Source organism: Trichosurus vulpecula, chromosome 4, assembly GCF_011100635.1.
Source record: "Trichosurus vulpecula isolate mTriVul1 chromosome 4, mTriVul1.pri, whole genome shotgun sequence".
Lineage (NCBI taxonomy): Eukaryota > Metazoa > Chordata > Mammalia > Diprotodontia > Phalangeridae > Trichosurus > Trichosurus vulpecula.
The window spans coordinates 241,852,491-241,877,287 of NC_050576.1; the positions used below are offsets into that span (position 1 = coordinate 241,852,491).

Below are 24,797 nucleotides of genomic sequence, written 5' to 3' on the forward strand. Positions count from 1 at the left end.
GGAAGTGAGAGTCACATAAAAGAAAATAAGTTCATCTCAGCCCACGTGAGGAAAAAAAAAAAAAAAAGAGCCACTATGTGGCTAAACCCTCCCCTCTTGATCATCAAAAGAAAAACATAAGGATCAATCCACCATTCTCTTCTTAAAGAGATGGATAATCCAATCTACTAGGTTCAAAGCACTGATTAAGTATTACAAATAACAGTGCTCAAAGAAGGGACTGCAGACTATCCCATTCTGAGTAATACAGAGACTATTTTACAAATTATCAGACAGAGCAAGAGAATCTTAGCACTAACCACCTCCTCCGTCTCTGCCCCCAAGGAGAAGAGCCTAGTGGAGTTGTTTTTATGGAGGGTGTGGGATTTTATTGGAGAAAATGCTGAGCCTAATGAGGCAGCAGAAAGGAGGGAAGCTGGGGAGGAGAGTGATCGGTCTTCGAAGAGGAGCAGGAAGCATGGGAAGCAGTAGGCTTAGTCTCAGGTCTACTAAAATTCGTGTGTGTGCGTGTGTGTGTGTGTGTGTGTGTGTGTGTGTGTGTTTTGAAGATGCTCTAAGAAGCCTCCAAATAAAAGAGCTCAGGTCCCAACTTTAAAGAAATCAGAACAAAATGTCTGTCTCTGCTTTTGAGGGCTGAGTTGCTTGACCTAGCAAGCACTTTTTGTGCTCAAATTTTGTTGATGATGCTGACAAAGATCACAAAAAATACAGACTAGAAAAGGATAAAAGGCAACAAATTTTTGTGAACCTAAATTAACACTAGGAGACCAATCTATGTCAAATGATGCAGTCTATTTGTTTTTATCCTTAAGGCAAAGAAAATATAGTGGATGAAAATTTTTATTTCAAAGTAAAATTTACATACATACATGCAGTTTTATACATATATATATATATATATATAATATTTTACAAAGTAAAATTACACATCTATATAAAATTTTATATATAGTATATATTTCTAGGTAAAATTATATAAAACTATGTGTGTTCTATAAATGTAACACATATTATACACATGTGTATATAGCTATCTTTATATCTATTGATACAGGTAGAAAGATAGGAAGGAAGGAAGGAAGGAAGGAAGGAAGGAAGGAAGGAAGGAAGGAAGGAAGAAAGGAAGGAAGAAAGAAAGGAAAGAAAGAAAGAAAGAAAGAAAGGGAAAGGAAGAAAGAAAGAAAGAAAGAAAGAAAGAAAGAAAGAAAGAAAGGGAAAGAAAGAAAGAAAGAAAGAAAGAAAGAAAGAAAGAAAGAAAGAAAGAAAGAAAGAAAGAAAGAGAAATATCTCTCCAACTTTTTTGTTTGGCCCTTCTAGTGTTGAGTTTTTAGAGCCTGGTGTAACGGACAAAGCACTGGACAAGTGGTCAGTTAAGATGTGCGTTTGAATCCTTCCTTGGACAAACATTGTCTGCCTCACACTGGACAAATCACTTTACCCCCCGGTGCTCAGTTTCACCTGTAAAACAGGGATAATCATAGCACATTTCCCTCATAGGGCTGAGGTGGGGATCAAGTGGGTAGTGAAATGTTTTGAATATTTTAAAGGGCTATAAAAATGTGAGCTATTTTTAAAATAATTGTATAATAGCCACACTATTTCTACATAGTAGGAAAAATAGGAAGTTAGCTCAGTACTGTTGGGGCCTTATATATACACATCACACTGCTGTAAGCATATTGCCCACAATGGCTTGCACACGAGCAGATAGAAAAAGGAAATCATCCAGTTACAGAAAAAAAAAAAAGGAAAAGGAAAAATCATGGCTCTGGAGTCAGATTTTCTGGCTCAAATCCCATCTTTGGCACATATTCCCTGTGTGATCTCTGTACATCATTTTCCTCATCTATAAAGTTAAGAGGTTGGGCCAGATGGCCTCCAAGGTCCCATTCAGCTCCATAGCTAGGATGCTAAGGAGAGGTAGGTCTGTGAAAGGAAGTGAGCCAACCTGCACTCAGAGGGATGAAAGACACACAATAGAAAAGGAGCACTAGAACCCACAGAATAGTAAAAGGCTAAGAGGAAGGTCACTAGTACGTTGGGTGGACTCTTCAGAGAATTTTATGAGAGAACATAGACAAGAATGGTATGGGAAGAAGTGATGGGTGAGCTGCAATGGGCATTGGTAAATGGAGTACCAATATAGTGATAAGAACACAGATCCAACAGATAAGTATCATAGCACAGATTAGATGCAATGAGTATTTACTGAATACTCCTAATGAGCTGTCCTAGACTGTCTGTATTAGGATCTCTATCCTTAAAGAGCTCACAGTGGGTGAAATAAGTGGCAGGAATACCTTAGCCAAAGACAAGGAAACACATTGTTGGGGTGGTTTCATTGAGGTTAGAATTAAACCAGTTTCCCTTTAGACCAGAGAATCAAGAGAAAAATGTTAGAAAGAAGATGGGACCAGATCAAAAGGACTTTGAATGACAAGATGAACGGCCTGGACTTGGGAAAAGGAACAGATAGCTGTTATAGGGTTTTTGAATAGGTGATTGGCATGATAAAAGTGGTAGGTTTGGAGGATGAGCATGCAGGGTCCTCCATGATATCCTTATGGCTGGTAGCACCTTTCCTTCTAAGGCTACCTTCTACTCACTCTATTTTTTTTGTCCACACCTACAGTACATAGGATGGGATAGAAAAGGAAAGAGATGAGAAGCAGAAGCTTTTAGAGTAACTAAGGACCACCACTGCCATGATTTCGGGATTATAAGACAACCTGGCCTCCAAAAATGAGAGAAATAGAGGGCTAGTTCCAAAGAGCTCCTCATATCCACCTTGAACTTCAGTCTCTAGGTACCTATGACAGCAGAAGGCCTGCTTTGAAGGGGACTCTAGGCCAGGGATGGGGAATCTGTGGCTTCAAGGCCATATGTGGCCCTCTAGGTTCTTAAGTGCAGCCCTTTGACTGAATCCAAATTTCACAGAACAAATCCCCTTAATAAACTGATTTGTTCTGTAAAACCTGCACTCAGTCAAAAGGCCCCATTTGAGGACCTAGAAGGCCACATGTGGCCCCGAGGCTGCAGGTTCCCCACCCCTACTCTAGGTCGTCATCACAGGTTCCAAGCCTTAGCACCCCTTAGCTGGGGACCGGAGTTTACTCTGCCCTTAAAGCCTGGAGCCACGTCCTCACGTAAGGCATCTCCTGAGTCTGTCTCATGACCCTGTCATCTTAGGATGTGGCTCCAAGAAGACAGCCATAATGCAGAGGGAAAAATCACTACCTTAACTCTCTCTTCAGTGCTTACTATGTGCCAGGGACTGTGTTGAATGCTAGGGATCCAAATATAAGCAAACCAGATGGGCCCTGGCTTCAAGTGGCTTACATTTTGATAGGAAAGGCAACAAATACAGAGAAGTGGTAGCTAGGGAAGGATGTACTGGTGAGGAAAAGTCAGAACATTGGACCAACAGGGCAAGTGCCTAAGAGGGCCTTGCCAGGAAAGGTAATATTGATTTGATTACTGTTCTCAGAGTTACAGCTGGAAGGCTGGACAGGGGAGAAGAAAGGTAAAATGCTTACCAGAAGCCAAATGCCTTCATCTCACTGATTCAGTCAATATCTGCTCTCCCCCCATCTCTCCAGTACAACCGGGCATCCCCAGTCACCTCAGTTCTATCCCTTCAAAGCCCCTGACCTGCTCAGCCCTCCTGTTCCTTTAGATCTTCTGGACAATCTCCTATGGCTCATTATCAACAGACTCCCCTTTATCCTGAATCTCAGGCCTAGACTATCACAAAAGCCTCCTCATTTGTAGGACACACTCTCATTGAAGACAGATGCTTTTTTTGTTTTTGTGTTTGTATCATCTCCTGTTCGTATGTTTATATCACACCTTGGACATATATACAGTCCACTACATTCTGGCAATCCAAGATGAGTAAGAAAACAAGACAAAACACAAAACTGCTTACTAGATAACTGAATAATAGAGGAATTGGTAACAGAGACACTTGAGGACTCCAAACTCTACTGTAAGCATGCAAAGACTTGGGCAGAGGGAAAGAAAGAGATGGGCAATGAGGGGAAATCTTATCTCAGCACATAGATAAATATAACACTTAATGAAGGCATAGCCCCTGCCTAGTGGGGGATGAAGGGGAGCTGGGGGATGAAGGAAGAACATTACAAACCACAGACAAATAACTAAGGCCAAGGACAAGAACTGAATAAAGACTGGACCTGTGAGTTAGTTCACTGGCATTGGAAATTTCAAGGTGAGAGATGTCCTTGACCCATGCAGGTCAGCACTTTCTATATAACATATATTCTTAGGTGACTACCTAGCACACTCAAATAACTTGATCTGGGGCACACATATAGCTAGTACAGGTCAAAGGTATCACCTGAATTCAGGTCTTTCCAGCTCCAAGACAAGCTCAGTTGATTATACCATTCTGTTTCTATGACAAATAGCTTACAATGCAAAAATCAAACATATTAAAGGCTTGAAAGAGGTACAAAGGAACTTCCTACATTAGAAGCATCGATAGGCTAATGGGAAGCCATTTCCCCAAGTCCCACACCCAGTCTCTCAATGATACTTTGCTTTCCAAGTCCGGAACTCCTGACTTTTACCACTTCATACTAAATCACTAATGGGGTCCTTAATGGCCCTAAAACTCAGCCACAAAACAAAGACCTAGAGCTAGGAGTTTAGGAATTGCCAAGTACAATCTCCTTTTATACAGATGAGGAAACTGATTCCCAGAGATATAAAGTGATTTGGCCAAAATTATACAGGTAGTAAGTAGAAGAGTCAAATTTTGAACCCAGGTCATCTGCCTCAAAACCCAAATGTCCCTTCCAATATAATGGGAGGCTTCCAAATGAATTTTGTTCCAAAAGTGTGGGTTCCAAGTAAGGGACTATTTTCCTGTTGGCCGGAAGAAGATAAAAAGAAAGAAAAAATACCAGGCACCAGTGTTACAGTTCAGTTTTTCTGTATTTTTTTTTAAAAGGAAGGTTTATACAATTATCTCCTTTTACTTGTCTAGTCAAACCACAAAAGAAAGATTAAATCTAAACTACATACAACCCTAAGAGCATATGTTTTGACAAACCAAGGGCCCTCCATGGTAGTTCCTCATTGGCCCCTCTTCTTAAAAGGTATTTTTCCAGAGACAGGGAAAAACAAAGTCACAATCTACCAAAAACCCATAAACCAGGTAGTTCACAAGTCAAAATAAATAAATGAATTAAAAATGAAACAAGAAGCAGTGTCCCAGAGTTAGAGCTAACAGTGAGCTAGCTGCGCGTGGGTTGCCCAAACACTTTGGCCTAATTTTGCAATGCTGCTTCTGTTGCCCTGTTGTAACTATTACAATATCCCAATTCAGAACAGATTCAATGAAAGGCCGGGCATTAAATCCACCTCACTCAAAACTTTTTCAAGATACATTTCTCTCCCTTTGTATTCTCACCCTCTGTCCTACAAATGCCCCCTCCCCCCAATACCAGCCTGCATCATTCTGAGTTCCCCTGTCTCACTTCCCAAATTAAGCAACAAGGATGAGAAAGAAAATCAAATCCATTTTCAAAAATCCAATAGTGCAAACAGGAAGAAAGCACCAATTCATTAATTAAGGGCTCAGTCATCAAATTCTGGCAGCAGCTGTTAAGGAGATTTAGCTAGCTGGGCAGAGGGAGGAACTGGGGTCCCTCTTGGTTGGTTGGTTTTGCTTTCAAAGCCAAATCTGATCTTGAGGGTTGAGGAGGAAACCCACAGAAGAAGACATACGAATGTCCTCACTCGGGTTCAGAATTTTTTAGTGGGGAGGGAGGAGTGGGGTGGGGGGAGGGGAAGAAAGAAAGACAGCTCAGATTCTGCTTGCTCCAGGAGCCCAGCCAATGAATCCAAGAGCACCTACAGCCCTCCCCTTTCCTTCCTCTTCTATCCACTTTTATGAAAATCTATTTCTAAAGCACCAGTTGGACTTCTAAGATAAGTTTGGTGCAACCTGATATGCAGAAGCAAGGAAAGAAGCTGGTGACTAATAAATCCCCACCCTTCATACCAACAATAACTCATGGGTCAATTCACCCAGTTAAAAAAGAAAAAAAAAACAGTTAAAAGCCAGAAAGCAAAAAGCAAGTTCCTTTCTGAGCTCAGCCCAGCTCACAGATGGATGGTGCCTATAGCTATGAAGTTTCTATTTGCTAAAAATACCATACTTTCTTCTAATTTGGTCACAGCAAACATGCAGGCAAATGGGTGGGTTTAATTTTCTCTTCTGCCTTATTATTTTTTTTTTTTTGTAATTAGAAATAGCATCCAGAAGAACTAAAGTGACCTGGAGGCATTGTTTTAATGTGTCTCCATAACAATCTTCAACAAGATTCAAGCCAACATTTATTAAGCAACTACTTGGCATGAAACCCCAGGCAGGGGAGATGAGGACGTTAAAGAAATCAGTCCCTGCCCCAGGAAGCTGAGATGCTACTATATTCAAGGTATACTGGACAGCTAATAGTCAGTCAACAAACTTTTTACTAAGTGTGCCAGGTACTGTCTGAAGCACTGGGGATACAAAAAAAAAAAAGGGAAAAATAATCTCAGTCTCTGTTCTCGGGAAACATACATTCACATGGGGAAAACAAAGCGTAAATATCTAGATATATACAAGATACAGGCAGAGTATATGAAGGTAATTTGAAAGTTATCTTGCAGGTAAGGCTCTGTCAAAAGGTTCACTGCAAATCCCAGACTGCTTACGTTCAAAAGTGACTCTAGGTACGAAACAGCTAAAAAGTAACTATGGCTTAAGACTTTCAAAGACTCCAAAGGTTAAATGACTCTTCCCCACTAGGACTATTTAGCATACATAGTGTTTATTTTGAAGCCATGCATTATTTATGTGATTTTGACACTTCCATTAGATATATTGATAGATAGAAGCTGAGTGAATCTATGGTGTGGCTGGGATTGGTGTTTGCTGAGGCTGGGGAAGAAGAAACATTTTTGAAAATAAGCCATGTGGGATGCACCAAATGTAACCAGTGAAGGAAAACAAGTATCATATGGCATAGACAATGTAAACATTCTAAACCTCTCCAATCCATCTACACTGACAAATTGAAGGGAAAGACAAACCTAGAGGCACAATTCACAGTTAATTTGCCATTTGCTTAGACCAGGAGATCATTTTGAAAATTTCAATTCCCAGCTAGATCAATTTCAGTTAGACTTATGGCAATGACCCCTTTCTTCTCCCCCAATTTCTTCAACATCACTGATTAGATCCAAGCACAAAAAAAAAAATCTTGAAAATTCTGGCCTGAGAGCTTCTGGGTGGACAGAGTCTGATGGGAAGTGTGCTGCTATGAATGGGAACTAAACCTTTTCCTCTCCCATGGCACCCAACCCACTAGGCTCTCTTTTCAAGGCTCAACCTAAGGTCGACCTCCAACAAGGGAACATACTAGATTTCGCTAGATGTGAGAGCTCTTTCTGATTACTTTGTTTCTTTTTTTAATTTGTATACGTGATGTGTTTACCTATCTCTGTACCTAGTTATCTCTTCACTCCCCCAAAGTAGAATGTAAGCTCCTAGAAGGCAGGCAAGGACTGTTTGTTTTTGGTTTTTCTATACTCATCACATAGTCGAGTGAGCATTTCAATTCTTCTGGAACTGGAAGCGACCAAGGAGGCTACCTGAGTCCAACCTCCTCATTTTACAGATGAAGAAACTGAGGCTTAAAGAGTTCAGGTGACTTTCTCAAGGTCAGACAGCTAGCAAAAGTCGAAAGTAAGATTTTAGCCTAGATCTTCTTGACTAAAAGTCCAGGAACTCCACCTACTATGACGTCATAGGAAAAAATGTTCGAGGAATTGATAAGACTTGGAATTCAACTAGGAGAGCAAAAGACGGGGGGGGCTGGAATCCCCCACCCCCCAGGATTTCAAGTCAACCTGGGGCTCAGATCCTGGCTGGGCCACTTCCAGACTGCATGGGGGTCATGTCTGTAGGCCTCAGTTTCCCTATTTGAAAAATGAGGGTGCTGGGTCAGATAATCTCTAGGACTCCTTCCAGGGTTAGATCTCTGTGCCCACGATATAACGTAAAGGGCAAAGGCACTATCCAGGGACAAAAACCCAAATCTGCTTACTCTCTCTGCGCCTGAGAAAGATAAGGGGCTTGAGCTAACTTGATCTTTGGCGAAGGACCTTTCCAGCTGCAGATCAAGAATCTCATAATAATCCTCAGCCTGACTTTGTGATGACCTGCCAAGGACGTTGTCAGAACCTACTTGAAATAAAGGGATGCTGGGAGCGGTGGGTCCCATTGCTAACAGGTAAAGGGGGCAGGGAGATATCCCGACATCAATATTCATCACTCTCCTGCCTAAATTCATGCTGAAGGTCAAAGGCGCTGCCTCAGTCACCAACACATCCATCAGTAAGCCCTAAATCAGAGGCAGACAGGCAACTTTTGGCTGGGGGCTGTGTGCGCTGGTGGTCAGGCTGAGTGTGTGCTCCTGTGCCGGCCAGAGTGTGAGTGTGAGTGTACGTGTGCGTGCATGAGCGTGAGGGCATTCCTTAAATGCGCTGCCTCCGGGGCCGGCCCTGCTCCGCCCCGGGGGCCCCCCCAGGTACCTTGTAGCTGGGCTGAGAGGGCCTCCTGGTGCTGCTGGTACTTGAGCGCCACCGCCTCGGCTTTGCGCAGCTGGCTCTGCAGCTCGTAGTAGAGCATGGCCCCATAGAGGACGCCGAACACCACGGTGAGCAGCAGCAGCGTTTGGAAGATCCGTTTCTGCTTTCGGGAGCACATCCCGTTTCCCATAGTCCCCGTTTTGGCCCCCCGAGCCTCCTCCTCCTCCTTCTCCTCCTCTGCGCCCCAAGCGCCTCAACAGCTGCTGCCACCGCAGCAGGAGGGAGCTGCAGCACCCGGCAGCAGCAGCAGCAGCATCGGGCACGGGTCCGAGAGAAGGGAGGAGGCGCCGTCCACGCAGGACCCCCGGGATAGAGCGGCACGCGCTCGCTTCAACCCCCTGGCACTGCTGGGCGGACTGCCATCGACGTCGGCACCGCTATCGCCACAGCCGCTCCAACTCCAACTCCTTGGGGCAGCAGCGGAGCAGCAAACTTTTCCTGAGTGCGCTCTCCCCGAGTGCTAGCGCCCGCGCGAGGGCCCTTCGCATGCTTCGGTGCGGGCTGCCCGGGCTCCCTCTGTCCCTGGCCCGGAGGGGCCGAGTTGGTGGCTAGCAGCCGCTTCCCTGCACCCGCGGGATCCGGACAGCTCAGGCTCCTGGCGGGTTGGGCTGGGCTGGCCGGCTTCAGACCGGTCAAGGTCCGGACAGGCCGGCTCTGAGCTGGGCTGCTCCGGCTCCGGGCGCTACTTTGTTGCCACCTAAAGGAGGATGAGAGTAGCACAAAGGGAAGAGAGGCTGGTCCCGGTCCGCTGCCCGGCTGCTTAGCCCGGGCGCATCCCGGCTGGGCTGAGCTGGGCTGGACTGGGCTGGACTGGCCTGGGTTGGGCTGGGCTGGGGGGCACGGCTCGTCTGGGCCAGGACGGGGTGACCACTGCCGCTACCCCGGCCAGGGCCGCCACAGCCTCCCACTCAACTTACGTGTCACCCACCAGTCCCGCTCCTCCGGCCAACGGGATTCCGGGAGGAAGTCCCGCGCGCGGCTCTGCGCTCATTGGGCTGGTCCGAGCGGCCACTCCCTCCCTTTGGGGAGGCAGGGCCCAGCTCCATTGGGCGCCCGCTTTGTCTGTCTGGCCGGAGGGCTCTGGCGGCCCGCCCCCTGCGCGGGCTGGAGGGGCTACCTTGCGTGGGGAGGTGGCGGCCGGCTGGAACCGCGGGGTGCCCACGTGGAAGCTGTCCCGGGTGTGAGGAGGAGGAGCCGCAGCGGAGAGGACTTTTAGCTGTCGCTGGGTACGCGCATGAAACTGTGCGCACGTGTGTGACTGTATGGTTGTGATTGTGTGTTTGTTGTGTATGCTGTCCAGATGAAGACACATGAACCACTGGTATGGTGTATGAGTGTGCATGCCAGGTGTAAGCAGTGTGGAAGGGATGGAAGAGCAGAGGGCGTGTGGCAGACACCCAGGTGCACAGTGGACATTAAGTGTGGAATGCAAGGCCCTGTCTCACCTCTGTACACAATGTATAAATGCTGCAGTCACACGCGTGAATTGCAACGTCTCCGAACCAGGAACCTCAGATAGGATCTAGCGCGGGATACACACGTGGGGTCCTATGCAGTACTCATGTCTAGGTGTGTGCATTCCCAGATGGGAATATCTGCCCAGGAGAAGTGGAATTACAGTGTCAGCCCTTAACAGAGACCCTTGGAAATCAGCTTGTTAGTGGTAAAGGGGAGGGGGGAAAATGAGCTCTTGTTACTTAGGGCACCTCCCACCTCCACCCCTAGTAGAACAATTTTAAAAACAAACTTCATAGGCTGAAATGAGTTTGCATTCCTTTCGTCATATTTATTGATTCTATTGGTGGCAAAAAAAAAGCAAGTTTTAAAAAGCAACATTTCCAAATTACATTGTAAAGGCAAGGAGTGTGTATTTGGATAAAATAATTGAAACTTTTCAGAAAAACTGGGAAATATTCACCACTTCTAAAAGGAAATCAAATCTGCAGTGCAGGCATATTTTGAGATGTATATTTGAGGGGGGAAATTCAGGTTATGCATACCTATAAAATGGTAATTATATTTCTGTCCTTGACCTACATTCTAAGAAAAGTAAGCTATTTCCCAGATGCTTCCTTATTATTAGTGAAATTCATTATATGCCCCATCATTTTTATTACATTCTGGCAGGATTTTACTATTTATCGTTAATTGTTTGTAGTGAGCACTAGGAAACTGTTTTAGAACATAAAAGCAATTTGTTGTCGTTGTTGAGTTGTGTCTGACTCTGTGACCCCAGTTGCAATTTTCTTGGGGAAGATATTGGAATGGTTTACCATTTTACCATTTTACAGATGAAGAAACTGAGGCAAGCTGGTTTAAGTGACTTGCCCAGGGTCACATAGCTAGTAAATGCTGGGTTTGAACTCAGGAAGATGAATCTTCCTGATTCCAAGCCTCATGCTCTATCCACTGTGCCACCCAGCTGCCAAACGTTCGTTAAGTGTCTGCTACGTGCCTGGTCCACTTAGGGTTACGGTTAGAATAAATTTGGAGGACCCACCCCAAATGTTCACACGGATTATTTGTGCCGACCTGTGGTAGAGCATTTCAAGCTCGTGTTGGTCTGATCAGTCATAGTCAGACACACTAAAACTATTCTAGCATAGTGATGTCATTTTGATCCTTTTCCAGAACAAAGGACAACAAACCATGTGCCTGGTACTATGCCAAGCACTGGAGATAAAACAATAAAAAGAAAGACAGATCTTGCCCTCAAGGAGCTTACAATCTAAAAGAGGAGACAACACACAAAAGGAGGTAGGAGGAGGGCAGGGATGGACTCTAAAGAGTACCTGGTGCCACAGCATTTTGTTCTATGGAATAGAAACCAGGCAGAGCAGCAGATGCAAAGTGGAGTGAGCTGAGAAGCCCAGTTTCTGCCCATTATAAAGGAAGGAATTGGGAGAAGTTTGGAACTCCATCCTCCAGCTTTCCAATCAGAGAGGAGAGAAGGCTGAGGTTAATCAAGTTGAGTTAGCAGAATGCGGATGAGATTAGAAGTGATGAGTTTATTCAGGGAGAGATAGAGTTGAAATGAGGCAGGGCAGCCGATGCAAAGAGAAGTAAGTTGAGAGTCTCTAATTTGTGCCCTCTGTAAAGGAAGGAATGGTGAGGACTATGTACAAAGCACTATGCTAGAGATTAAAAGACCAAAAATAAAATGAACCATTCCCTGCCTTCAAAGAGCTTACATAGTCCTTTGTAGGAGACTACATGTGAACATGTAAGTGTGTAGTAACATAAAGTTATTTCAAGGGGGGGTGGAGCAGTAATAATCAGAAAGGTCAATCAATTCACAAAAATGTATTAAGTCATATGTACTAGTAATTGGGCCCAGATTTGGATCAGGAAAACTCTTGTGCATAAGATAGCACCTTAGTTAAGCTTTGAAGGAAGTCAGTGATACCAAAAGGTGGACTGAAGAGGAAGAGCATTCCAGGCATAGAGGCAGTCTCCTACAAGAGATGGAATGTGGGAGACCTTTTTGTGCATGACCTTTTTTGTCTGGAATGTAGAGTGCATGAAGTGGAGAAACTTATGATAAGTTGGAATTTGAAGCTGGAGCTGGACTGGGTTTTCAGGTACCAGTGGATATGTTTGCATGTTATTCTAGTGACAATAGACAACTGCTGCACCGTCTTTGAACTTTGAGAAGTATCTTTTGGTAGCTGTGTGAAGGAGGGGATTGGAAAGGGAAGAGACTGGAAACAGGAAGACCAATCAGGATGCTATTGAAATAGACTAGGTGAGAGGTCAGACAGTCCTGAATGAGGTCAAAGACTTAGAGGGGGAAAAGGAGCAAATTCAAGAGATATAAACAGAATTAATAAGACTTGTCAAACAGATTGGATGTGGGAAAGGAATGAGAGAGAAAGAGTGGGAAGGATTGAGAATGACTCTTAAGTTGGCAAACATGGGTGTCTGGCAGAATAGTGGTACCCTCAAAAGAACAGGCGAGGAACCAGCTTAAAGAACCTGCCAAGGTTGCACATCAATTTGTGATGAAATCAGGACCATAGTCAGCTATACTGTCTGTGGTGTTTATGTCTGTGGTATTTTCTGTGAAAAAAAAAAACAACATAGCATTTTCACTAACCTAGTAAACCAGTTAAGTCCACAGGACTTTATCTGATATTTTAAAATGACCATTTGATGGTAGAAAGATTTTATCCTAAATAATTCTACTATTTAAAAATAAAGAATTTTAACTATTTTCTATAAACTTTCCCTGATTCCCCCAGATGCCAGTATGCTCCCAAGATCCCCTTGTATTAGTTTTGTATAGACACACATACATACACATATGCATGTATATATATGTATGTATGTACTGTGGCATTTAAAAAGTTTGAGACATAATTTCTGCATAATTAATTATTTTGTGAATAATGCTAGCAATAGGGCAACTCAGGTAGACCTGAATTCAAATCCAGTCTGTGATACTTGATATGTACTTGTTGTGTGACCCTGGACAAACCACTTAAACCCCCATTGCCTGGCAGAAAAACAAACAAACAAGAACACAACAAAATAATGCTAGCATTTTATTAATAAAAGAGGTTAGTGGCACTCTCAAATGCCAAAGACCTTACATGGTGGTGTGCTCACAGTTTATATACTGTTGGAAGAGTGAGTGTTCCTGAGGTTGGCAATCAATTCTGATTGGTTAACAGTTAATGAGAGAATGAATATTACAATAGAAGTGGGCTTACTCCAATGAGGGGCTAAGAGTGACATCATATAACTGGACTGTCTCTACACGCAGACCACCCCTAGCCTTCACCTAGACAAAGGGTCTACCTCCACCCAAACTTGCTTGAGTGGAACACAATGGGCAGGATTAGATGGTCTAGGTGGGGTAAATTTTTGGCAGAGGTCAGCAGTGTCCTTCAAAGGTTAGGCTTTGAACATGGAAATAGGACAGGGGAAAAGCCTGTTTTTATTGGTTATTATATTATATATTAATATATAATAACATTATATATTATTGGTTATTATAATCATTTCTCTCAGTATGCATGTCTGTCTGTATTTGTCTGCCTGTGTGTCTATCTAAATATAGATAAAAATATAGATCTATAAATATACATGTAGTTTATGTCTCTGATAGAATGTAAGCTCTTTCAGGACAGGAACTGTTTCAATTTTACCTTTATATCACCAGTGACTAGCACAATGCCTGGCACACAGTATGCCTATAATAAATGCCTGTTAATTGGTGGAATAATTGATTATAATCTATCATTTTATTTAGATTCTCTTCTGTTTAGGTTCTGTTTGAAATTTGCCAGATGATATATCTAGGTTCTTCTTTGGTTCTCCCTCATGAAGGATCACTTCTTATTGCTAAATGAAAATAGTCATAAATTATCCCTTTCTGGACACAAGTAACCCCAGAATCTTGAGGAAGATGAAATCTGACATCAGCAGATGTAATTCATACCTGAAAGGAAAAAAAATTATTTCATCTCTAAAACAACAATAATAAACCAAGGAAAGTTGTCTCGAATAGCATTACAGTATCTATTTAGTTTTAAGCACCAGAACCACTGATATTTAATACACATATGATTACTCATAGTAAACCTCTGGTTCCTCAGCCACCAATTCTAGGCTCAGAAATCACGCTTGCCTAGAGCTGCCTATCTGACTATGCAAAATAGAATTGGCACAGGTGGTAAAATGCCATTCAATATTTTAGTCATAAAATTTGAAAGAGAACAAAAATTATTACCTGAGGAATCCCATTATTTCAAATGTAAGAAATATTTAAACTTGCCTGTGGCAATCTTAGAATATTAAAACTCAAAGGTGAAGCATGCTGCCAGATTCTTCAATTTTTTTAGAAGAGCCTTTTGGAGATGGAAGGAGAGGAGTCAGGATATTATTAAAGGAAGGAGTTGTGTTTACATACCTTTGCTTTTGGGTGGGGCCCTGAGCCAGTTTATGATTTCTTCTGAGCTTATTATTCATGATAAGAATAATTCTACTTTTGATACCATATTATTTCTCATTCTATTATCATATGGTAAGTAGTAGAATATATGTATCAATTTATTCTTTCAACAGATATTAAACACCTATTATATATAATGCATTCTGCTAGGCAATGGGATGCAAAGATATATAAGATGTTCCTTGCCTTCAAAACTTAATATCTACATGGGTAATAAGATATGTTTATAGGTAAATCTATTAAAAACTGAATAAGTAAAATATATAAAATGAGATGAAAGCTATATGAATACATATTGATAATGTAACTTATTAACATGCTACTTGGGAACATTTATGGGTGCATACAGATATACATATTCAACAAGCTGTTCTATATGCTGATAGATTTGCTCTCTGAGCTGTGTATCCAATTACATATCATAGTCTGGACAGCAGGTATTCTTCATTTGTTTGTTTGTTTTGGGTTTGGGTTTTTTTTTTCCTGTGTAGATAGTTTGGTCAAACCCTTTTAAATGCTTATAGATCTCATTTTGGAAGTTCTTCAGTGCTGTAAAACTCAGTGCAATTATCACAATGTTAGCCTCACACAGAAGCTTCAGGAGAACTTTTACATCTCTATCATGGGTTCTTACATTGAGGTCCATGAACCCCCAAGGAATCCTTGGTAGATTTCAAAGGCTCAGTCAATCAACAAGCATTGATTAAGAGTTGCTCTATGCCAGGTGCTGTGCTAAATGCTTGGTATACAAAGAAAAGTAAAAACAGTCCCTGCTCTCAAGGAGCTCATTGTCTAATGAGAGAGACAACATGTAAGCAACTATGTGCAAACAAGATTTACACAGGATAAATTAGAGATAATTACACACATGGGGGTGAGGGTGGTCTGTGAACTGGTATGAAGAAAAAAATATCTTATTTTCTCCCATCTCTAACTAAAAATTCCACCATTTTTTTTAATAAAAAGGGGAGCCATAGGCTTCACCAGACTGCCAAAATGGTCCAAGACAGAAGGTTAAGAACCACTGACCTTTAGGGAATCACCCTTCCATTTAGACTTTGCTGGACATCCTCCATGTAGGTAGCAACCATCTTCATTGAGCATATATTTCCCCTTGTTTATTTCTCACTTGATATTGATAATTTAAAAGGTCACCAAACAGAATTGTTTGTATTATTTGTTTGACTACATTTTGGAGTGAATTAAAGGTTGCTCTCTGTTGGTATCCTATGGATCTATCATCCCTTTCTTCTCTACTTCTCATACTTTTGGGCAATTTTCTTTTGTGATTCCCTGAACCATAGCATTCGAAATTTTGGTTTCACCATGTTATAACGGGAGGCAAAAGAGTCTTAGATTGTTGAACCAAGCACAGCCTTGAAGGTCATTTGCTTTGGATTATTGACACTACCTATGTCTCTATTTTTTTTAATCTTTTGATTTTGCTCAAAGATTTATTATTTTACCTCTGCATTTTTTACTTCTATCTTTTCCATTACTTTTTTTGGGTGTACAGTTACAGTTACAGTTTTCCACCTTCTATTTCAAGCTATCAGTTCTCTTTTGCAGTTTTAAAGACAGCTAATTTTTGTTTCTTAGCACTTTAATTTTCGATAAAATTATTCAAACACTCATATGATTCTTGTCTTTCCTTCCATTTACTCCAGTCCTACTTGTAGTTATTGGAGAATTATATTTTTCTTAAAGATTTGTTCATTGTATTCTTTTATCCTATAATATTTCATCATTGTATTGGGAGCGCTGTGTTAAAAACGACAACGGATTTACCCACCCTTCAAGAACCAACATGAATTCTATCTCTTCAAGAGAAAGTAGAGCATGGGGAGTAGAGTGCAGGCCTAGAATAAGGAAGACTAGTGTTTCTATTCTACCTCAAATGCTTACTACTGAGCAAGTCCCTCAGCTTCTCTTAACTGTATCTTCCTCATCTGTAAAAGAAGGATAAAAATTTAACCGCTTTAATCATTCAAAACTTTCCCAAGCCTTTTGGACCACCCTGTATTTCCAACCTCAGAGCCATATGCCACAACATATCTTTCTTATGTTCTTATCCTATTCTATTTTGATTATAATATTTGTACATATACCTCACCCTTCGAGGTTCAAAAGTTCCATGAGTTAAGGGGCAATCTTTTATTTATCTTTTTGTTTACCAAAACACCAAATGAAATAGTAAATAGAGTCCAAGATTGGAATCAGAAAAACTTGAGTTAAAATCCCACCTCAAGATGTTTACTATTCATGTGACTCTGGACAACTCCCTTAACCTATCTATGCCTCGGTTTCCTCCTCTGTAAAGTGAATGATTGGAAACAATAGCTTCAGAGGTTCATTAGAGCTCTGAGGCTATGATTCTATGATCTTAGTACAGGACTCTGCATTTATTAGATACTTAAATATTTGTTGAATTTAATTACTAGAGAGAAATTTTTTTCGGGAAAAGGAAGCAAATAATCCAAACCTCATTAGCTAGTTTGGACCATCTAAAACCAAGCCTCCATAAGCTCTAGCATAGGTTAAAAAGGCAAGCAATGAATGTGAAATGTTTACTGTAGCTGCTATATTAGTTTTAAGTACAATTTATGAGACATAAGTTGAAATTGTGTGTGCTTTATGTACATTTCCTAGTCATTTGAACAGAGTTCCTTTATCCATATGGTTTCATACTTGGAGCATAGTTGTACAATTTAAAATGATTTAGAAACAGAGAGCAGTTTCATCATGCTTATAACACATTGCTGGTCATGGCTTTAATTTATTCAATTTCTAGTCATTGGTCAGTAACATGACCCTTCTTCCCTTAATAATTTCATTATCCTTGGGGGAAAATACTTTACAATGGACCTTCTTATAGGGAACTTCTAGGATTATATTATGGCTGACCCTCGGGGGTGCCTGCGTTTATGTTGAGAATTAAAGTGGGCAAAGTTTAAGGTAAAAAAATCAGCAAAATGGTCTTTCACAAAATTGTCACTAAAACCCCTAAAACTTTAAAGAACCCAGTACCATTAAAGTTATCCCTAGACAAAACTATGAATCTAGTCAAACATTTTGGTTATCTCCTACCCCCTCTTTCTCTTTTTCAACTGTTTCTTCATATGCTAGCTTTCCACCTGTCTACCATTCCATTTTTCAAGGTAGTATGCCATGATCAAAAAGGATTCTTCTCTCAACTCCTGATCCTCAATTAAGGCTTCATCCAAATGCCCATGTTATCCTCTTTCCTTTTCTCAGCTAGTTGTTTAAGCAGAGGAAAGGAGTAACTTAAGTGTTAATGATATATAACTTGCTACCTCTTCTAAAGAATGTCTTCTTGGAGGTGGCAGTATGTTAATGCAAAGAAATGACTCTCCGATGTCATAATTTTTGTAACTGGTGTAGGCATATAGTGGAGATATTTGGGGGAAGGGAAGCCTGTTGGTCATTCATCCTAAGTGTAAGACTGGCTTTGCATAAAGAAATGCTTGAAGGCTCTGTGATTTTCTCAGTGTGGAGAGCTTTGAAGAGGCAGGCAACCACCTACAATGTAATAGATAAGTTCTAGGGAGTTCTCTGAGGCACCAAGAGGTTGATTAACTTGCCCAAGGTCAGACAGCTAGTGAGCCTCAGAGACAGGATTTGAATTCAGCTCTTTTCAACTTCAAGACTAAGATTGTACCCACTTTGCCAGTCTGCAGCAGCCAAAATTAATGAGACTGAATTTGTATAGGCTTAAAATTTTATTTCAATTAGTATTATTTTCTGTCCTTTAACATTTCAAAAATGAGTCAAGATGGTTAAAAAAAAAGTTATCATCAGTTAGGTTTATCTTCCATTCCAGGTTGAAATCTGCTTTCTAGTTCCATTTGAAGTACAGAATTGAAATGGGAAAAGCTGTGACACCTACACAACTACGTGACACAGTTGGTAGAGATGGAGTCAAGAAGACCTGAGTTCAAATCTGTCCTCAGGCACTTCTTAACGGTGTGACCCTGGGCAAGTGACTGCACCCTACCTGTCTCAGTTTCCTCAACTATAAAATAAGGATAATAATAGCACCTATTTCCCAGGGTTATTGTGAGGAGCAAATGAGATAATATTTGTACTTATTGAAAATTTCCATCCTTCCTCCCTCTCTCCTTTCTTCCTTCCCCCCTTACCTTCTCTCCTCTTTTTCCTTCCCTTCATTCCTCTCCTCTCTTCTCTTTCCCTTCTCTTTTCTTCCTTCCTTCTTTCCTTCCTTCCTTCCTTCCTTCCTTTCTTCTTTCCTTCCTTTTCTTCCTTCCTTCCTTCTTTTCTTCCTTCCTCCCTCCCTCCCTTCCTTTCTCCCTCCCTCCCTTCCTTTCTCCCTTCCTCCCTCCCTTCCATCTCTTCCTTCCTTCTTTCTCTTCCTCCCTTTATTTCTTTCTCCCTTCCTAAAATACCACCTTCTAATGGAAGCCTTTCCTGATTACCCCTTAATGCTAATGTCTTCCCTCTGTTGATTATCCTCAATTTATCTGGCATATATATCATTTGTATTTATCATTTGCATGTTGTCTTCCTCATTAGACTGTGAGCATTTTGAGACTGCTTTTTGTTTTCGTTTGGCTTGTTTGTTTTTCTTTGTATCACTAGTACTTAGCACAGTGCCTGGCACATGGGAAGCACTTAATAAATGCTTGTTGACTGACTGCCTCTGATTGCAAACTGTTAGTTTTGTAACTGATTTATGGTTATAAAATTTTTTATCCTATTATATTTAATCCAAATTTTCATTCCTTTAGTTGTAATCAGCAACAAGTTGCTTTAATGCATTTATTTAAATAAAGTTGGATAGAAAGCAAAAGAAGTCTTATTCGACTCTGAGTGGGAACATACCAGTCTCCCTGGGTTGATGGACATATCAGACACCAGATGATACATGCAAGGGCTTTGTCATCTCTAAAAGCCTTTACACGTGCGAGGCATTGTTCTTCTTAATTATTTTTTGTTATGAGTACAATGCCCTGGAAGTTTCCTATTGCAGCTGCTGCAAAGCAGCATGTTAACTCAATTACTTGGGCAATTCAGGCGAGATAACATTTTTGCTTGGACAGTTGCCTCAGTCTGTCTTTGATCTGCCTGTCGAGCCTGGACAAATGGATATTGTTGTATCACGTCCCCAGATGGGCAATGTGCAGGCATTACCTGGCTAAGAGGAAGCGTCAGAGTGGACAGGCTAGCTGTGTTCAAAAAAGATGAATTAATTCAGGTTTGGCGAATTGATTCTTTCCCAGCTGGTAAATTTTAGCAAATAGGTTGAAGAGAAAAATACCTTCAGACTAGAGTAAACACAACATTTTTAAAGAGCCACAGATGGCCTCTTATTCTACCCTGAATGCTTCTGGTGGGACACTTTTATTCCTCTTCCAATTTGTGATGTTACTGAAAGTCTCTCTGACTGGAACATTTAGAGAAAATAAAGAGCGTTTTTGTTGGGAAAATATTGATGTCCATTCATTCTTGACAGAGTCGTAACTAGGCAGAAATAGTTGTTGTGTAAAGTGAGGAGAGGGGAGATGTAACATCCAGAGTTCAGATGGACACAGGTGTATGCATGCTGGGAAAAGGGTCCTCAGCCCTTGGAGACCATGTGCTGGTGTTGGAGTGGGGAGTGGCAGTGGAAGGGGTTCCATAATTTTGGAACTCTGGGGGTAGATGACCCATGAAGTGATTATATGATATAATGATGAAGGACAGCAGAAGATGGTAGTCATCCTGGGGAGGAAGTGAACCCCCTTGATGGCAGTACCCTGGGGCAACATTCCATTCGCCCTGGGGCAGTTCAACCACATAACTTTGTCTTATGTCTGCCTTAAGAATTAGCAGTTTATACTTGAAGGAGTTTAGGAAATGTAGAGGGTGGAGATTTCTTTTCTTTTTTTTTAAATTAGATTTTTTATTTTTAGTTTACAACACTTAGTTTTACATGGTCTTGAATTTCAAATTTTCTTCCCTTCCCTTCCCTCCCCCCGTCCCCCAAGATGGCATGCAGTCTGATATAAATTCTACATAGACCTTCGCATTAAACTTATTTACACAATAGTCAAGTTGCAAAAAAGAATTATGACCAATGGAATGAGCAAAAAAAGAGGAAAAAAAAAGAGCGAATGTTTTGCCTCAGTCTGCATCCAGACTCCACAGTTCTTTCTCTCAATGTAGCTGGCTTTTTCCATCATGAGTCCTTTGGAGTTGTCTTTAAGCCTTGTATTGCTGAGGAGAGGCAAGTCTATCAAAGTTAGTCATCACAGAATCAATATGTCTGTGGTTGTCTACAATGTTCTCCTGGTTCTGCTCCTCTCACTCAGCATCACATCATGTAGGTCTTTCCAGGTTATTATGAAGTCCATATCTTCCCCATTTCTTATAGCACAATGTATTCCATTACATTCATATGCCACAACTTGTTCAGCCATTCCCCAATTGATGGGCATCCCCTTAATTTCCAATTTTTTGCCACCACAAAAAGAGCAGCTATAAATATTTTTATACATACAGGTCCCTTTCCCACTTGTGTGATCTCTTTGGGATATAGCCCTAGGAGTGGTATTGCTGGATCAAAGGGTATGCACATTTTTATAGCCCTTTGGGCATAGTTCCAAATTGCTCTCCAAAATGGCTGGATCTGTTCACAACTCCACCAGCAATGTAACAATGTTCCCCACATCCTCTCCAGCATTTATTATTTTCCTGCTTTGTCATGTTAGCCAATTTGACAAGTGAGATGTGGTACCTAAGAGTTGTTTTGATTTGCATTTCTCTAATCAGTTGTGATCTTGAGCATTTTTTCATATGCCTATAGATGTCTTTAATTTCTTCCTCTGAAAACTGCCTATTCATATCCTTTGACCGTTTCTCAATTGGGGAATGACTTTTATTCCTATAAATTTGGCTCAGTTCCCTGTATATTTTAGATATGAGGCCTTTATCAGAGACATTGGTTGTAAAGATTTTCTCCCAATTTTCTGCTTCCCTCCTAATCTTTGTTGCATTGGCTTTGTTTATACAAAAACTTTTCAGTTTAACATAATCAAAATTATCCATTTTGCATTTTATAATGCTCTCTATCTCTTGTTGGGTCATGAATGCTTCCTTTTCCCATAAATCTGACAGGTAAACTATTCCTTGCTCTCCCAAATTGCTTATAGTATCAGCCTTTATTCCTAAATCATGTACCCATTTTGACTTTATTTTGGTATATGATGTAAGATATGGATCTATGCCCAGTTTCTGCCATACTCATTTCCAATTTTCCCAGCAGTTTTTGTGAAATAGTAAATTCTTAGCCCAGAAGCTGGATTCTTTGGGTTTATCAAAGAGTAGATTGCTATAGTTGTTGACTACTGCATCTTGTGTACCTAACCTATTCCACTGATCTACCACTCCGTTTCTTAGCCAGTACCAGGTAGTTTTGATGACTGCTGCTTAATAGTACAGTTTAATATCTGGTATGGCGAGGCCAGCTTCTCTAGCATTTCTTTTCATTAGTTCCTTTGATATTCTGGACTTTTCATTCTTCCAGATGAATTTTGTTAGTATTTTATCCAGCTCTGTAAAATAATTTTTTGGTAGTTCGATTGATACGGCAGAGGGTGGTGATTTCTATTTTACAGATGTGCCTGCCTTACATTTCCCTTTGAATGATACATAGGGATGATAGGATCATGAAAACATGGTGGGAAGGGGCATTAGATGCCATCTAATCTGACCTTCTCATTTTATATATGAGGAAATTGAGGCCCAAGGCGGTTACCTCAGTTACCCAAGATCACAGAGATAGTAAGTGGTAGAGCCATGACTTCAACCTAGACCCTCTGACTCCAAATCCAGCCCTCTTTGGACTTCTTTGAAAGAAATATCTCCATCTAGGCCTTGTTTAGTGTACTTGAATTTTATATATTATTAGTCATGTTTCCTCTCCCTTGCTCATAGATTCTTCTTATCTTTCACATTTTCCCCTTCACTGAGAAGTTCCTCCTGCCTGAACTCCACCTGCCCAGAGACAATAAATGAGACTTCCAGACTTGTGGGACCCCTTCCCTCAGCCTTAGCCCAATCCCTGCCCACTCAGATCCCACCGTGGTCTCTCCTTCCCAAAAGTGTACCCCAAGGACCATGGGGCCCATTCAGCCACTCTTCGGCTGAACTCTCTTAATTGCTGCGTTTTCTCTTTTAAATTAGAATTTGAGCTTTTGAAAGCAAAACCCTCCATGGCAGGCCCCATGTGGCCTGTGCCAAGTTTTCCTACTATTTCACTTTTCAGTTTCCATTCAAACATTTAGCAAAGAGCTTATCACATAGGAAGTGCTTAACAAATGACTACTGTAATTCCAGTCCTTTCTATCCCCATCATTGGTAAACTAATCTATGATACTTCATGCCTAAAGCATTATATTTTTCTCCTAACAGTTTCCCTTAACTCCTTCTATTCAATCTTAGTCACCATAGCTAAACTACTTTTTCTAAAATAATATTTTGGGCATTCTCCCTTTCCCTACCAAAATTTTCAATCACACTCTATTGCCTGAAGAATGAAATCCAAACTCCTCATCTGTTTTTCAAGGAATTCCACAATCACATCTCAACCTGCCTTTTTCACTACATCCCCTACCATTCCTCTCACAAACCTTTCATTCCTACCGAAGTGCCCTTATTATTTCCTGAGCTTATCTTTTGCTTTCCTGACTCCAGTCCTTTGTCCAAGCTGCTGCCTCCTATCCTGGAATGCCCTCTCCCAATTTTTCCACTTACCTAATTTTGATACCTTCCTTCAAATGCCAGTTTTAGGTCTGGTTCCTGCCCAAAACGTATGATTTGAGAAATACAGAATTTCAGAGTTTCCAGGAAAAGGGGACAGAAGAGGATAAGATAAATTTACAGTGTCATGGAAACATGAGTTTGGACAGACCTCAATAGCTATTGGAGGGTAGAAGGGCCTGGTGTGCTGTGGTCCATGGGATCACAAAAGGTAGGACACGATCAAACAACTGAACAAGGAAGTTAAAGATCATTCCAGTCCAGCCTACACCAGAAAGGAATATCTACTGTAATGTAGCTGATAAATAGTTGGTCACCTTCTTCTTAAAGAGGAGGAATGTACTGCTTCTCAAGGTCACTCATTTAACTTTTGGATTTGTGTAATGGTTAGCAATATTTTTCCCCCTTGACACCAAGCCTTGATTTACATTTTTTCCATTTCTATCCTTTGCTCCTGGTTCTGCCCTATGGAGCCAAGCTCAATTTCCCTAATCTCTCTTCCCCATGACAGCCAGTCAAATACTTGAAGGCAATTATCATAACCCACCTATCTTCTCTTCTCCATTAACAAACCTTTATATAGCACAAATTGGCAAGACAACCAAGTGATGCAGTGGATAGAGTGCTTGATTTGAGGTTAGGAAGACCTGAATTAAAATACTTCCTCATGAACATAGCTATAGACCTTGGACAAGTCACTTAACCTCTTCTAGCCTCAGTTTCCTCATTTGTAAAGTGAAGATCATAATAGAAACAGAATTTGCCAAGTAATTCATAGATTTTTAAGTGCTATTTTAATGCTAGCTACTGCTAACATTATAAACTTAAGGTCTCCCCCCCCCATATGTTTTCCAGTTTTTGCTAAACTGTGGCATCTAGAACTCAACACAGTGCTCTGGATATGGTATGATCAGGGCAGAGTATATATAAGGGGATTATCCAGTACTTATTCCTGAGTTGAGCTTCTCTTAATGTGGCCTAAGATTACTTAAGTGTGTTTTGGCTTCCACATCATATATTTGGTACCCATTGGACTTGCAAGCTTACAGCATGAGTGTGGATCCCTATATGGAAAACTGGAAATGAATTGAGGATAAATTAATCTTCCCCTGCTAATGTACCCTAAAGGTTAGCACTCCTCCTAATTCAGGGCCACCCTAGAAGGCTTTCTGTCTCAGGTAATACCTGCCAGGGCTCATGTAATGCTGGCACAGCCTTTGAGAACCCATGGTCATGCTCAGTCAACAGTGAGTCATCAAAGGAATTGTATGTGAACCAATGCAAAAATAGTTCTGTGAAAGCTTGAATAGTCGACTCTATATTGAATTGAATCCAAATCCTCAGTTAACCCTATTTTTTATTTTTTTAAATATTTTCCCAGTTACATATAAAAACG

The 24,797-nt window shown here is 41.2% G+C and overlaps 1 protein-coding gene across 2 annotated transcripts in view; it reads right to left on the reverse strand.

Annotated features, from left to right (window-relative positions):
• Nucleotides 1-9,650, reverse strand: part of GOLIM4 (golgi integral membrane protein 4) — a 96,738-nt gene extending 87,088 nt beyond the window's left edge. The window contains exon 1 of one of the 2 annotated variants that reach the window (XM_036754766.1): nucleotides 8,611-9,650. In XM_036754766.1, coding sequence (XP_036610661.1) covers nucleotides 8,611-8,797 — 187 coding nt within the window. In that variant the 5' untranslated portion in view covers nucleotides 8,798-9,650. The remainder of the gene's footprint in view (nucleotides 1-8,610) is intronic. The other variant, XM_036754767.1, reaches the window with a different exon arrangement.
• Between the last annotated feature and the right edge of the window lie 15,147 nt (nucleotides 9,651-24,797).